Source organism: Nannospalax galili, unplaced genomic scaffold (assembly GCF_000622305.1).
Source record: "Nannospalax galili isolate Female #2095 unplaced genomic scaffold, S.galili_v1.0 scaffold633, whole genome shotgun sequence".
NCBI lineage: Eukaryota > Metazoa > Chordata > Mammalia > Rodentia > Spalacidae > Nannospalax > Nannospalax galili.
In genome coordinates, this window is record NW_008336075.1 from 5,824,841 (window position 1) to 5,839,964 (window position 15,124).

The window sequence follows — 15,124 nt, forward strand, 5'->3', positions numbered from 1 at the left end:
TTTATTTATTTATTTATTTATTGCCAACCTCATGTGGATTAGGCTTGGTGTTAGTTTTACTCGGCATTTAAATCACTTGTGGAGGTGCTTGTGCATTTCACTACCATTCCTGCTGACTGTTCCCAAGCTGTGAGCAGAGGAAGGAAAGGAAAGGGTAGGGGGGCTGGCTGAGCAGAGCCCTAAGAAGCTTGGAGGGTTTCCTTGCTCATTTCTATGGCCCAGGCCCCTTTGGGCAGGTTCCAAAACATCCCCTGAAGTAAAGGTGAGGTGAAGCATGGCTTCAGGCTGGACTTAAATTCCTTTGAAGAGTCCCCACACTTTCTCAGGGAGGTACAGTCCTGCTTCCATTGGCTGAAGAAGGAAGGGGTCTCCAGGGCTCAGCCTCCACTGACTACTGAATGAAGTGAGTGTTCTAACTATCCTGCCTCAGTTCTTACCACTTCCAGGTCACCTTGGCTCTCTGGGATCCACCTGTGAAGGGCTAGTTTACATCACAAAGTGATCTGGGGCACTTTTCCTACAAGCCTTTGGAAAGTCTTTGTTTGCAGGTCTTCCCTTGGGGAATTTCTTCAAAGTGGTTTTCTGGAGTTACCTGCCTGTCTGGTTTCCCTTTACTTCCTTCTGCCCTGGTGGGGACCCTCAGACCTCCCCACACCAGTTCTGTGCTGAATGGTACCTTCCACCCCTCAACACTTTGCACTTTGCATATTAAGTGTGTAAACTTAATTCTCCACATTTCAGAGGTGTAGGGACCAAGATGGCAGCCAGACCCCAGAAGATCCCATAAGAACAACAGTAGCTGCTTATCCATGTCATTCTAACAATTTCTATTTATTCATCATCCAGGATTATGGTTTCTTTTTCGGGTTTTTTTTTGTTTGTTTGTTTTTTAACTATTTGGCTTTTTTTTTTTTTTTTTTTTTAATGTGTTTGGGTGTTTTGTCTGTGTGTATGTAAGTGCCTTTGAGTATCTAATGCCTACAGAGGCCAGAAGGGGATGTTAGATCCCTTGTACTAGATTGTGGACAGTTAGCCACCATGTGGGTCCTGGGAATTGAACCTGGGTCCTCTGGAAATCAACCAGTGCTCTTAACCTCAGAGCTCTTTTTGGTTTTTTGTAGTCCCAACTCTCCTAGAACTCACCAAAGTAGATCTGGATGGCCTTCATCTCATAGAGATCTGTCTGTCTCTGCCTCCCAAATGCTGGTATTAAAGGCACCATTAAAGGCACAAGGTTATTTATCACCCCCCCCCCGGTCTTTTTGAAACAGAGTCTCCCTGTAACCCCAGCTGACCTGGAACTCACTATGTAGACTAGGGTGGCCTTGAATTGACAGAGATCTGCCTGCCTCTGCCTCCTGAGTGCTGGGATTAAAGGGGTGTGCCACCATGCCCAGCCTAGGAGTATGGTTTCTTTTTTTAACAATATTTTTATTATTTTTATTTTGTGTATGAGTGTATTGCCTGCATGTAGGTAAGTGCACCTGTGCCGTGCAATGCTGGAGGAGAACAAAAGAGATTGTCGGATCCCCTGGACCTGGAGTTATGGACAGCCGTTAGCTGCCATGTGGGTGTTGGGATTCGAATCCGGGTCTTCTGCAAGAACAGTCAGTGTTCTTAACCGCTGAGCCATCTCTCCAAACCTGGATTATGGTTTCTTATGTGAAGATGTGATAAATTTCAAAATATACAAGTTTAAATGAGTTGAGTGAATGGGCATATAGCTCAGTTGGTAGTGCATTCACCTAGCATGCACAAAGCCCTAGATTTGATTCTCCAGCACTGCATAACCCTATAAACTAGGTGTAATGGTACATGTCTATAATCCAAACTCCCCAGAGTTGGAAGTAGGAAGATCAAAAGTTCCAGGTCATCCTTGGTTGCATAGGGAGTTCTAGGCCAGCCTAGGCTACATGAGCCCTGTCTCACAAACAAAACCTGAAACAAACAAAGCAACCCCAGGAACACCCCCATGTCATAATTTTGAAATCAAAACTCTCCATTTCCTGTAGTGATTTTTTTTTTTTTTCTTTTTTCTTTTCACTCACAAATCATTGTTTAGGCTGTAGGAAAAGATCCAAGGTGGCAGAGAGTTGTAAGATTCCTGGGGTAGACTTAGTCAGATGCCTCTGGAAAGGAGCAGTTGGAAGAGAATCACTATACCTCCCTGGCCCTGTTACTTACTAGCTGTGTATCTTACTGAGCTGGGAACCCTGCTGGGCTTCCACTTCCTCCTTTGCAGTTGGGCTCATGGTCCTGAGTTCTGCTATTGGCTGGTTGTGAGATACAGGCCATCTGAATCTAAGGAGACTCTGCCACCTGAATGATCCCATTAACGAAGCTGTTATTGTTCCATAGATGCAACCCCAGGCCTTGCTGCACTTATGCTTGGAAATTCTGTCTTCCCCTTGACTATTCTTCAGAGTCCTCTGCCATGCTGCCTATGTATGGGCCTTGTCTCACAGTGCAACCCCAGGCCTTGCTGCACTTTTGCTTGGAAATTCTGTCTTCCCCTTGACTATAGACACCCTGCCTATTCTTCAGAGTCCTCTGCCATGCTGCCTATGTATGGGCCTTGTCTCACACTCCTCTGTTCATGATGAGGATGAGTAGATCCAGCCTCTGCATCTCCATAGTCTCTTAAGTATTATTTAAATTCTGTTTCATCCTAGCCCCTTTCCTGTCTTATTTGATGTATCTGGAAGGTTGCTAACCTTTGAGGACAGGAGTGCATTTTACCTTTGCAAAACCCCATAGCTGTAGCATGAGAGCATGGTAAAGAATCTGGGCTGGGGAGATGACTCATTTGACAGACCCAAGTTTAGATCCATGGAACCCACATACAAAGCTGGGTTTGGTGGGGTTGGAGAGATGGCTCAGTGGTTAAGAGTGCTTGCTGCTCTTGCAGAGGAACCAAGCACCCACCTCAGGCAGCTCGCACACACATGCCTGTAACTCCAGCTCCAGGAAAACCAATGCCGTCTTCTGGCCTCTGCAGGTACCTACATACATGTGCATACATACACACATACACATAAATAAAAATTAAATCTTGAAAAAAAAAAAGAAGTCAAGGCATATAGTATAGGTTTGTAATCCCAGTATGGAGGAGGCAGAGACAGCTAGATCCCTGGGGCTCACTTGCCAGCCAGACTAGCTGAATTGATGAACTCCAGGTACAGTGAGAGACCCCGCCTCAAACATAAGATGGAGATTGATTAAAGGAGACACCTGAAGTCAGCCTCTGGCCTCTACACATGTGCACGTTTGCACACATTTGCACACATACATGTACATACACACACACACACACACACACACACACACAAAGAATATGAAATCACATTGAAGTATTTGCTGAGAGCCTACTGTGTACCAAGCAGTGTAATGGTGAGCAAGAAACCAGGCACAGTCTGGGACTTCATAGAGCTGGCTCTATTCCTCCCTTGCATGTGCAAAAACACTTTATCTGGCAGGTCTTGCCCCTGCTTGGCCTGAAGTGGAAGTCACCCTGCAGAGCTTGGGGTCAGTGTTAATTGGCCCCCTGGGGCTCATGTAAACTCAGATAATGACCATTTCGACCTTGGGCCTCCAGCCAGCACCATCTACATTGTTCAGCAAGGACACTGGAAAAACCAGTTAGGGTGTGGAAAGCTCTTTGTCCAGGGCTAGGACTCTTGTTTCAGGTGCCCAGAAGCATAACTTAAAAATCTTGGTTGTTGAGGAGATACCTCATTTGATATAGTGATTGCCAGCACTCACATAAAAAGGCTGGGCATGGTGGTACAGGCTTGTTATCCCAAGCACTGGGGATGTAGAGACAGGTAGAATCACTGGAGCTCTCTGGCCAGCCTGCCTAGCCTATTTAGCAAGCCTCAGGCCAATGAGAAACTGTCTCAAAAAATAAGGTGGATGGTGCCTGAGGAAGGACAGCTGGGGTTATCCTCTGGCCTATACACACGCACACACACACACACACACACACACACACACACGTGCATGAGCGCATGCATACACTTCTTGGTGGGGTTGAGAAGGGTGCATGGCTGTGCTCCACTGGTGTCAGGTCCAGGCTCAGCAGCAACCATGAGGAAGCTGTGTGGTCCACATGTTGGCTGGGGCACTCCTCTTACTCCCATGTCCTGAGGGTTTGCTTGGCAAATATTTGCACTGAATGATTTGATTTCCTGTTCCTTGCCTATTCCATCATCCTCTCACTGCCTTATTTTCTGTAGCTGCTGAACACATTACTACACATAATTGGATTTCAAATGGCAGGTGATTCTCATGGCTCTGGAGGCTGAAAGTGGAAAAAATCACAGGACTAGGGTGCTTCTCAGGCATCCATGGGAGGCGTCACTCCTGGTCCCTAACCTGGTAGCTCCCTTGGCTTGTGACCATATCACTTGTGTTCACCTCCATGATGTCCTCTACCTCTCTGGCCCCTCTGTGCATCTCACTGTGCATGTCACTGGAGTCAGGGCTCAGGGGTTTCTCTGATATCAACTCACCTTAGAATCCTCAGTTTAATTGTATGCTGAGACTGTTTATTCCCAGTTTCCATATCTATTGTGGACTACCCATCAACTCATTAATAGAAGGAAGAAGAGTGTTGGTATTTGTCTAACTGGTTGTTTCTTTTGTTTTTTATTTTGTTTAAAATTTCTATTTATCTGTTTATTTATTTTTCATGTATGTGTCTGTCTGTGGAGGCCAGAAAGAAGACAACTTGTGGGAGTTGTCCTTCCACCATGTGGTTCCAGGGATGGAACTCAGATCTCAGGGCTTGTTGGCAAGCACCCTTACTTGCTGAGCCATCCTTGTTTTGGTTTTTTGAGATAGAATCTCACCACATTCTAGGCTGGTTTTGAACCATCAATCCTCCTGCCTCAGCTTCTCCTGTGCTGGGATTATAGGCTTGCATCACCATGTCCTGCTAATTACTGATAGTTGCTTTTAAAGCTGTCTCATAGCTGGTAGTTACTGAGTTTACTCTTTCTAGTTTGTTTTTAGCATTAAGTTTACAGTTATAAAAATGAAATTTTACGACTAGATTTCCTCTTTTTTTCATTTACTTTGGGTTGGGAACGCTCTTTCCTATTATTCATATTAAAATAAAACCTTGAGAAATTGACTTTTTTTTAACTGACAACTAGGGCCTGAGGAAATGACTTAGAGGAAAAATGCTTGCTGTATAAGCATGCAGACTGGAGCTCAGATCCCCAGAACCCATGAAAAAGCCAGATGTGACCATTGCCCACCCATAATCCTTGTGCTAGGAGGCAGAGACAGGCTATCTGGAATCTAGGTCCTCCTTGGATACCTAGTATGACTGAGACCAGCTGGGCTATGTGAGATTCTGTCTCAAAATAAAATAAAAAAAATTTTTTTTAAGATGGAAAAATGTACTATCAACCCCTCTCCAGGCCAGTCATATGAAATAAGGCTGTTGGAGAACCGGAAGCTGGGAGATTTTCAAGATTTGAACACGAAATTTGTCAAGGTGAGCCTCAAGGCTGGCTATGCATGCTCTAGAGGGGCATTGTGAGATCTGAGCGCTTAGAAGGATGGGGGTGGTGGGGAAGGGTTCAGAGGGAGGGCTGCTGTCAGGGTCCCAATCTCTGCTGTGCACTGTCCCCATATGGATTGTTATGTAAGTGGGCAGCATGGAGGACCAGGGTGGCTGGGGCTGGTAGAGTGTGCTCTGGGTCCAGTAGGCTCAGGCTCTGGTCTGGTTTTGCCTATTGAGCCTTTCTCATGCCTACAAAACCACACATCAGTCAGGCAAGTTGTTATAGTCCTGGAAGCCATGGGAGCCATCGCCTTTCCAATGTTCTCAGTGTTCCTTGGATTCTGAGGAAGAAGTGGTATGGGGAATCAGAACCAGAAAAAGAAACCCTGGGAAGAGGAGCTGGGAAGGTCGAGGGTTTGCCCTGGCTGGGCACAGGGATGCCCTTGGGCTGCCCTTGGCCCCTACACACAGGCGTGCCTCACCACTTGCCTTCCACAGAGCATCATCCGGGTAGTCTTCCATGACCGCCGACTGCAGTATACAGAGCACCAACAGTTGGAGGGCTGGCGGTGGAGCCGGCCTGGGGACCGAATTCTGGACATTGGTGAGTCTCCCCTGGAACACTTGGGCCATGTGGAGGATTCTTTGTGGATGTCATTGGGACTCATGCCTACAGAGAAGGCTAGTGTGGTGGCATGCACAGAGAAAGGGAAGGAAGGAAAAAGGAAGAAGGGAGGGAGGGAGGGAGGAAGGAAGGAAGGAAGGAAGGAAGGAAGGAAGGAAGGAAGGAAGGAAGGAAGGAAAGAAGGCCCTATGAGCGCTTACAGTGGTGGCCCACGCCACTGGGTCCTGCTTTTATGGGATTCTCTTTTTCTTTGTTGCCATCTAGGAATTTGAGAGAAAGCCTTGTAGAAGGACTGCAGAGCCTTAGAGGGTTTGATAAATGGCTAGGGGAAGAGTGGGCATCACAGAGGTAGCTAGGCAGTGAAAGTGTAATCCTCGGGGCTCAAGTACTGTTCAGCCTGCTTTGCCCACAGCCCTCAGGGCCAGCTGTGCTTTGTTTGAAAACTAGTATGATAATGGAATGTGTATACCATATTTTCAGCAAGCACCTGTGGCTAGAGGAAATCAAGAACCATATCACAGAAAACAGGATAAAGATACCAAGAGTGAAGGACTTTGGGCTATACCAGGGTCCTTCCCCTCAGAATCTAGGAGAGGCTGACGGTTGCACTTTTGTGTGTGTGTGTGTGCACAGATATTCCACTGTCTGTTGGTATCTTGGACCCCAGGGCCAGCCCAACCCAACTGAATGCTGTGGAGTTCTTGTGGGACCCTGCAAAGAGAGCATCTGCATTCATTCAGGTGAGTAGAGAACTCTGGGGGCTAGCTTGGGGGCTAACTGGATGGCCTCCTGTTAAAGGGAAGAGAGTGGAGGGAGGGAGAGGGAGGGAGGGAGGACAGTGTTGCTCAGGTCACAGGTCAGGAGGGTTGAGGAAAAGACTTGGAATTGTGGATTCTGTTTAGATTCTGCTTACAGAACTCGTGAGCTAAAAAAAAAAAAAAAAAAATTATTTCCAAGGCTAAGGGAAGTCGCTCAGTTGAGAAAGTGCTTGCTGCAAAAGCTTGAGGACCTGAACTCAATCCCCAGAAGATAAGAAAGCTGGGCGTTGGTGCTGGAGAGATGGCTCAGTGGTGAAAAGCACTGACTGCTCTTGCAGAGGACCTGGGTTTGGATCTCAGCACCCAGATGGTGGCTAATACCCACCTGTAACTCCAGTTCCAGGGGATCTGATACCCTCTTCTGGCTTCAGTGGGCAACAGGCATGCACATGATAGACATACATGCATTCAGGCAAAGCATTCTTACACATAAAGTAAAAATAAATTTTAAACAAAAGCAGGGCACAGTGGTGCATACTTGTAATCTCACTTTTAGCACCATTAAAAGCAGAGTGTGGGGGCTGGAGAGTTGGCTCAGTGTTTGGGAGCACTGACTGTTCTTGCAGAGGACCTGGGTTCGATTCCCAGCACCCACGTGGCAGCTAACAACTGTCCTAACTCCAGTTCCAGGGGATCCAATGCCCTCTTCTGACCTCCCCGGGCATTGCGACACAGGTGCACCTACCATCATGCAGGCAATACAAGCATACACACAAAATAAAAATAATAAATAAAATTAAAAAAAAAAAAAAGCAGGTGCAACAGCAAATGCCTGTAATCCCAGCATTGGAGAGGCAGAGAAGACAGGCTCTTTGGGGCTTCCTGGCCATTCATCCTAGTCAAACCAATGAGCTCTAGGTTCAGTGAGAGACTCTACTTAAAAAACAAGGAGGATAGCAATTAAGGAAGACACCAGTGTCAACTTCTAGCCTCCACATTCACACACATGTATGCATATGACTCGTGTATACACATGAGCACACACAATTTTTAAAAATTCTAATTTTGTTGTATACAATTGTTATTTTTGTATTACAATAATATTGTATTTTATAACGTTATAGTATTAGAACAATAAATCTGTATCAAGGGCCTTCTATGTAGTAGCACTTAATAAAAATGTGGAAATGAGTCTGGCATTCTGATTATGGCTCTATCCTTGCTGAATAACCAAGATATGAGGATGTCAGAGAGTGGTCAGGGCTGTGCTTGCTTCCTGCCCCTCAATCTCTAGAATTTATAAGGAGAGGCCCCTGAATGAGTGAGGGTTTGGTGGCCTGGAAAAATTCAAAGATTTAATTGATCAGACATAACCCAAGTAAAGGGACAGAGGGGAGGATGTGTGTGTCCTGTGGTTAGAGGGACAAGGGGGCCTTAGCCTGAGTGGGGTGGGTCACTGAATAGGGTGTCATGCTGAGCAAGGAGGTAAAGTAGGGATGGGCACACCTCCAGAGGAGAGGAGCCCTGGGGACATCCAGACTTCTTTCAACCCCACCTTCCCTTCCTAGGTGCACTGTATCAGCACAGAGTTCACTCCCAGGAAGCATGGGGGTGAGAAGGGAGTACCTTTTCGGGTGCAGATCGACACATTTAAGCAGAACGAGAATGGGGAGTACACAGAGCACCTGCACTCAGCCAGCTGCCAGATCAAGGTGTTCAAGGTAGGATGTCCTTACCACACCTTACAATGCCTCACCTGGCCCTGGTCACACCTGCCTGCAAGAGGGCCCCTTGCTGTTGCTTAGCGCATACACCTAGATGGGTGTCTGGCTTTCCAGCAGCCAGGGGCTTCTGCCTGGATTCCATCCTACCTGGATTCCAGCCTCTGGTGAGTCTGTCCCTGTCCTGCTGGTACTCCTCTCACCTGGGGCACCTGCTCAGTGTTCCTCAAAAGTGAGTGTGTATGTGGTGTCTCTGCATGTTAGTCTGAGGCTATGCTTTTGTTAGAATGATTGGCCTTGAATTTTTTTAGAGTCATTCTTTCTGTTCCCTCCCAAGCACTTGGTAGGTATTTTAGATTCGCACATCCACAGTTCCCTTAAACATGAGGTCAAGAGGGCTATTGTTGGAAGCCTAGCCCAATGCCATCTTTTCTCTATACTCTGGCTCCCCGCCCCCTCTATATATATGTGAGTGTCATTGTGCTTACGGGGGTCAGCTCTCAACCTGTGAGAGTTTTCTTTCTCCCTTTCCATGTAGATTACAGGAGTCAAACTCAGGTCTTCAGACTTGGCTGCTGAGCCATCTCATCAGCTCTCATTGACCACCTTAGTTTTTGAGACAGGGTCTCTTCACTGAACCTGGAGCTCACCAATTTGATAAGATCAGCTGGGCAGTGAATGCCAGGGACCTTCCTGTCTCTGCCTCCCTAGAACTTACAGATGTGTATCATCATGGCTGACTTTTTATGTGGGTATTGGAGATCCAGATTCAGGACCTCATGCTTGTTTGAGAAGCACTCTAACAATGGAGCCATCTCTCCAGCCTGATGCTGGAGTGTGGCTCAGTGACAGCACTTGCCTAGCATACAGGAGATCCTGGGTTCCATCACCAGTACCAAAAAAAATTACATCTTAGAGAAAGCAACATTTTCAGAAGTCCCTCTAGCCTCTTCCTTAATTTTTTTTCTTTCATTTTTTGTTTGGTTTTTGAGACAGGGTCTTCCTGTAGACGAGGCTGGCCTCAATCTCATAGAGATCCACCTGCCTCTGTCCCCCCAGTGCTGGGATTAAGGGCGTTGGCCACCACACCTGGCTTAGCCTCTTCTGTTCTTGCTTCATGTCCTACAATTTCTTCAGTCAAGATTGGTTATTTCCAGAAGGTGGGCACCCACATTCTCCTTCACAGTCTCCTGTGCCCTCAGGGAAATGGGAAGTACAATAGGCCTGTGTCATCTTGACAGCATGAGGCTGGTCCATGCCTGCCCTGCCGGCCTCAGGAGAGGGACTGGAACCCCCTCTGGTTAGGATTGCCTTGGGTGGCCAGCCCTGGTGCCTGTCTCAGCATCCCCTTCATACCCAGGTGAATTTGGAACCTGCTGAAAACTTCCAACTGCTGGGGCCTGGAGACCAGGAGATAGTCATTTCAGATGGATTATGTTAGAAGGACAGCTGGTTCATGTTGATCTTTCTGAGCGGGGATGGATGTAGAAATGAGTATTTGCAGGTACGAATACAGACCTGGATGCTGAGTAGTTGGTTGGAGCTCTCTCTCAACCTCTTGGTGGCCCCGAAAGCAGGACTGTACCCTCTCCTTCTGTGAGGTATCATTTACAGGGCCTGGCACTCATGTTACTCGTGTGTGTGTGTGTGTGTGTGTGTGTTGTTTTTGAGATGGGGGTCTCCCTAAAGACCAGGCTGGCCTCAGTCTCATAGAGATCCACCTGCCTCTGTCTCCCCAGTGCTAAGATTAAAGGCGTTGGCCACAACACCTGGTATGTGTAGGTCAGAAGTCAGCCTCATCAGCCTATCACTGAACCTGGAGCTTCCCCCTGAGACTAGGTTGGTGACCATTGAGCCCCAGGTATCCACCAGTCTCTGGGTTCCCAGTTCTGGGAGTACAAGTATCCATCACCATGCCCCCATTTTTTTTTACATGACTTTTGGGGGATCAAATTTAGGTCCTTGGTATGTCAGGACTCTGAAAGAAAAATCCAACCTGCTCTGACCAGCCAGCTCCCTGAAGGCCATGAGGCCGAGAGCTTCACCCCACATGCATGCTTGGCTATGGTCTGGCTGTACCTCACTTCACCTATGGCTTCTGGGGAAGGTAGGAGAGGCTTCCTCTGAGTATAGGGCTTTAACCATAGAGCAGGGAGGCTAGATATGGCTGCCATGTACCTGTGCCCCTGACTCACACTGAACACTGTGCCTGCCTGACATCCATGTGCCCATGTGGCTCTCTGCAGGCCTGCCTTCATCAAGGGTGAGGGTTATTCTGAAAGATGCCTCTGAAAACTCTTTCAGCTGGAAGTTAAAAGTCATCCCCTGAGGAAGGTACATGCTGAAATGAAAGACCCCGAGGGTCCACCGGGCCTGAAGTAATTATTAGTGTCTGCATATCACCTGTGTATAGTAAAGCTGCTCAGTGCTAGCATGCCTCTGAGTCTTGTACCTGTGCTTGCCAAGCAGGTTGGGAACTGTGAGGGGCACAAAGGAGGTGACTCAGGAAGCCAAAGGGCCCTGGAGGGACTGCACTCTGGGCCTCTCCTGGCAATCACTCAGGCACTGGGGCAGTCTTTGTAAGTAGCTCTCAGGATCGGCAACCTCTTGCACTGTCATTTAGCCACAGCAGCTGGACAGATATCAACCCACTACCCTGTATTGAGGGTATGCTGGGGGCTCAGTGGCAGACCTCAGAGGTAAACATAGCACAGGCCTGACTAGTAGCTGTACTCCCCTCCTCCTGCATTTCCCTTTGCTCTCCATCAGTTGCCCCAGGGATGTGCTGTGGTTTGACTGGCTCTCCATGGCTTCTTCCAGAAGCAAGTAGCTATCAGTAGCAATCTTTTCCAAGTACTTCCTGCTGAGCTGCCAACTGGCAGGCTCTTAGATGCCCCCGTTGTGGTAAGCATGCCAGGCAGGGGAGGTAGGAGGTCTGTCCTGACTACTCTTCTGACCCCAGGTTGAGATCTGAGCCTACAGACTTGCCGTCTTCCTTCCCCAGCCGCCTGGTCCCTTTCCTGCCTAAGTGGACCCTGTACTCTGCTCTTGCAGCCAAAAGGAGCTGACCGGAAACAGAAGACTGACCGGGAGAAGATGGAGAAAAGAACAGCCCAGGAGAAGGAGAAGTACCAGCCATCCTATGAGACTACCATCCTCACTGAGGTGAGCCAGACCAGGGCTTGGGGTGGGCCATGTGCAGTCATGGAAAATCACTCAGGTGGGTGAGAGCATTTTAGGACACTGGTTCTGATGTGCTGCATATATCAGATGAAGTCATAGGCCATCCAGAGATCAATGGGCTCCTTGTTACCTTTGAGTGCATTGGCACCTTTCAATACGTGGATATTTCTATTGTTCTGAATAGGCAATATCTTCATTCATGTGGTTCAAAATGCAAACAAGGACAACCAAAGTATCAATCTGGCTAGGTGTGGTGGCGCACGCCTTTGATCCCAGCACTTGGGAGGCAGAGGCAGATAGATCTCTGTGAGACCAAGACCAGCCTGGTCAGCATATTGACCAGCTGTGGCTACAGGGAGACCCTGTTTTGACAAAACAAAGCAATATATAAGTATATTAATCCCTTCACTGCCTCAGGCTCTGGGTGCCTGCACTACTTCTGCCTCCAGGCACCCAATGCCTCTGGTATCTGCCTCTCTCTGCCTGAAGGCCCTTGCATACACCTTTGCCATGTGCTTGTACACCAACAGGGTGTGTCAGACACACTGTTTTGCATTGTGCCCTTTTCATTTAATGGCTCATTTGGAGTGTGATCCCTGTTCTCTTACCAAGAACTTTCTAATTCTTCATCCAGTAGTGTAGTGTTCCTGTGATGACCTGTTGAGGATATGCACATGGCTGGATTGTGTGCAGGGCTGCATTCTCACACTGGGTTCACTGTCTACCAGTGTAAACACTAGCTTTTTATAGTTTGGTGCTGGGGTCAGTGAGGTGGCACAGCAAGTAAAAGTACTTCAACACAACCCTGATGACCTGAATTCAGTCCCCAGAACCCACGGTAGAAGGAGAGAATCAACTCCCAACAGTTGTCCTCTGAGTTCCACATGCATGCGGAGGCATGCACACACCTGCACTCACACAATAATCAAGCAATGTAATTTTAGTGCTGGAGGTGGAACCCAGGGCCTTAGGTGCTATGAGGAAAGCACTCTGTCACTGAACCACACCCCAGGTCCAGCACTGGGCTATTTCTCATTTGTATAAATTGATATATTTCCTGTTAATACTGACACCAGAGGCAGCCTGCTACAGCTGTCCATAGGTCCAGGGGTACTCTGAGATGCTGTTACCAGCTCTTCTGTCCCTGGCCACTGGTGCATCTACTATTGCTGGGCCGTTTTCTTTAAATGACTATTGCACACGTGTTGGTGTTTTTGACTAATTGGATTATACATAAGGCGTAGGTAAGACCCAAGGGTTGAGGTTGTGTTAAGGGTGAGGATCAGGCACAGAATACAAGAGGGAGGGTGGCCAGCCCCTGACTGTGCATATGCCTGTCAAGCCCCATGAAGAAGCAGAAGAGTATTTGCCAAGGCCAGGGTAAATGCTAATGAGGTTTGTAGTGTATACCAGAGTGCTGACACTTCTTTTTTTCTTCTTCTTCTTCCTTTTTCCCCCTCCCTCCCTCCCTTCCTTTTCTTTCAAGAGGCTGGGCACCTGCCTTTGCCTCTCTTTTTCCCCCTCCCTCCCTTCCTTTTCTTTCAAGAGGCTGGGCACCTGCCTTTGCCTCCTAAGTGCTCTGATTAAAGATGGGTACCACCCAGCCACTTTATTTTTTATGAGGGTGACAGTAAGCAGGAAGACACCCCATCCCCGTCCTCTGCCAGTGGAGAAGCAGCAGGACACAAGGACTGCCTTTCATGCATTACAGCTCAGTCAAGTTTTTTCCCCATGCCTGGACTGGCGATGCTTCTGGGAGTGTCCCCCATTTAGTGACGTGTTTTCTTCCTGGCTGAGCCTCAACTCTGTTCCCCTCCTGGCTTCACCAACAGAGGAGAGGGTGCTTCGCTGTGCAGGTCTGCATCAAAGTGCTGCAGAGTTGGCGTAGGAATCCAGTCATGACCTTGGGAGGTGTGAGCTTGTCCCTTCTATCAGCTCATCAGTTTTTCCTTCCTTGGCTGTAAGATTTAGCATCAACAAATTCCAGCCTACGCTCACAATGGTTAAATATTTACCAACCCTGCCTTTTTGTGGGTGATAGTCAATCTTTAGGAATGCTTTAGACTGGCCCTCTCCAAGCAAAGTCACTGCCTCAGAAGGGAGAAAGGCAAGAAATGCAAGCTTGGTGTTCTCCTGGTCACCAAACCTGCAGCTCTGTGCTCTCCCTCCAACACTCCTGATGATTTCTTAATTTTTGGCTTGTATAGCAGAACATCTGAGAGGGGAGGACTCATATCACATATGTTTCTGTGTCTTGTAGCCCAGGTGGTGCGAAAATGGAATAAATGTGCAGAGGTTGACTGGTGAGAGATGCTCTTAGAAGATTATACATCTGCTACAATCCTGTTTTAGTAATTAATTGTACTGTTTATTTTTTCTTGGGAAGTTGTCTATGCTCTATAATGCATACTTACATATTTAGTGAGCAACAGGTATTATTATGCTTTTCTTAGTTTGTGGGCTCAGGAATCATGTGACTAATGCATCTTTCCCTCTTTGGTTTGACTACCAGGAAGCTCAAAGGGATGCATTTTATGGTTTGCCTGTTCTGAGCCTGAATGTTGGGTCTCTGTTTTGCTTTGTTGGGTGACTCTAGTGTCCTCATGGCTGTGGCTCATTGTGAGCACTCAGTTAATGAGGGCTCTATTTTGGGTCTCAGCCATCAATGCTGATACCTGTTTGCTTAGAAGGGCCTGAGGAGCCTGGGCCATCTCCTCAGCAGCCTTCAGCTTATCCTGAGGACTGCCACCGTCAAATCACACTGCCCTGTGTTGTATCTCTCCTCACAGTGCTCTCCATGGCCTGATGTGGCCTACCAAGTGAACAGTGCTCCATCCCCAAGTTATAATGGCTCTCCCAACAGCTTTGGCCTCGGTGAAGGGTACGTCCAACCTTCCTCTCTTCGGGGTCCCAGCATGGCAGAGGGGTAAAGATACCTTTTTGATCCTCGTTCATTCCATGCCCTAGTATCTGAGTTTTAGTGTACTAACTGGTTTAGTGGCCATAGCCATATTTTCTTATTCCTTCCTAGCTTCCCTTGCTGGGGATGGAATCCAGAGTCCTCTACATGCTAGACAAGCTCTCTACCACTAAGCTACATTCTCAGCTCCCATATTTAGCTTTGGGTTAGTTTTTTGGGTTTGTTGGTTGGTTCGTTCATTGGTTGGTTTGTTGGTTTGGGGGGGGGTTGTTTTTGTTTTTTATGTTTTGAGACAGGGTCTCTCTGTAGCCCCAGCTAGCCTGGAACTTACTATGTAGACCAGGCTGGCCTCAGTCTCACAGACTGTGTCTGCCTCCCGAGTGCTGAGATTAAAGCCTGGCTAGC

At 47.7% G+C, this 15,124-nt stretch overlaps 1 protein-coding gene across 1 annotated transcript in view; it reads left to right on the forward strand.

Moving 5' to 3' along the window:
* Tfcp2l1 (transcription factor CP2 like 1) overlaps positions 1–15,124 on the forward strand; it is a 65,695-nt gene that overhangs the window by 32,331 nt on the left and 18,240 nt on the right. Inside the window, exons 3-8 of the mRNA XM_008830867.2 lie at positions 5,427–5,503; positions 6,011–6,116; positions 6,771–6,877; positions 8,464–8,616; positions 11,671–11,781; positions 14,589–14,680. Coding sequence (XP_008829089.1) covers positions 5,427–5,503; positions 6,011–6,116; positions 6,771–6,877; positions 8,464–8,616; positions 11,671–11,781; positions 14,589–14,680 — 646 coding nt within the window. The remainder of the gene's footprint in view (positions 1–5,426; positions 5,504–6,010; positions 6,117–6,770; positions 6,878–8,463; positions 8,617–11,670; positions 11,782–14,588; positions 14,681–15,124) is intronic.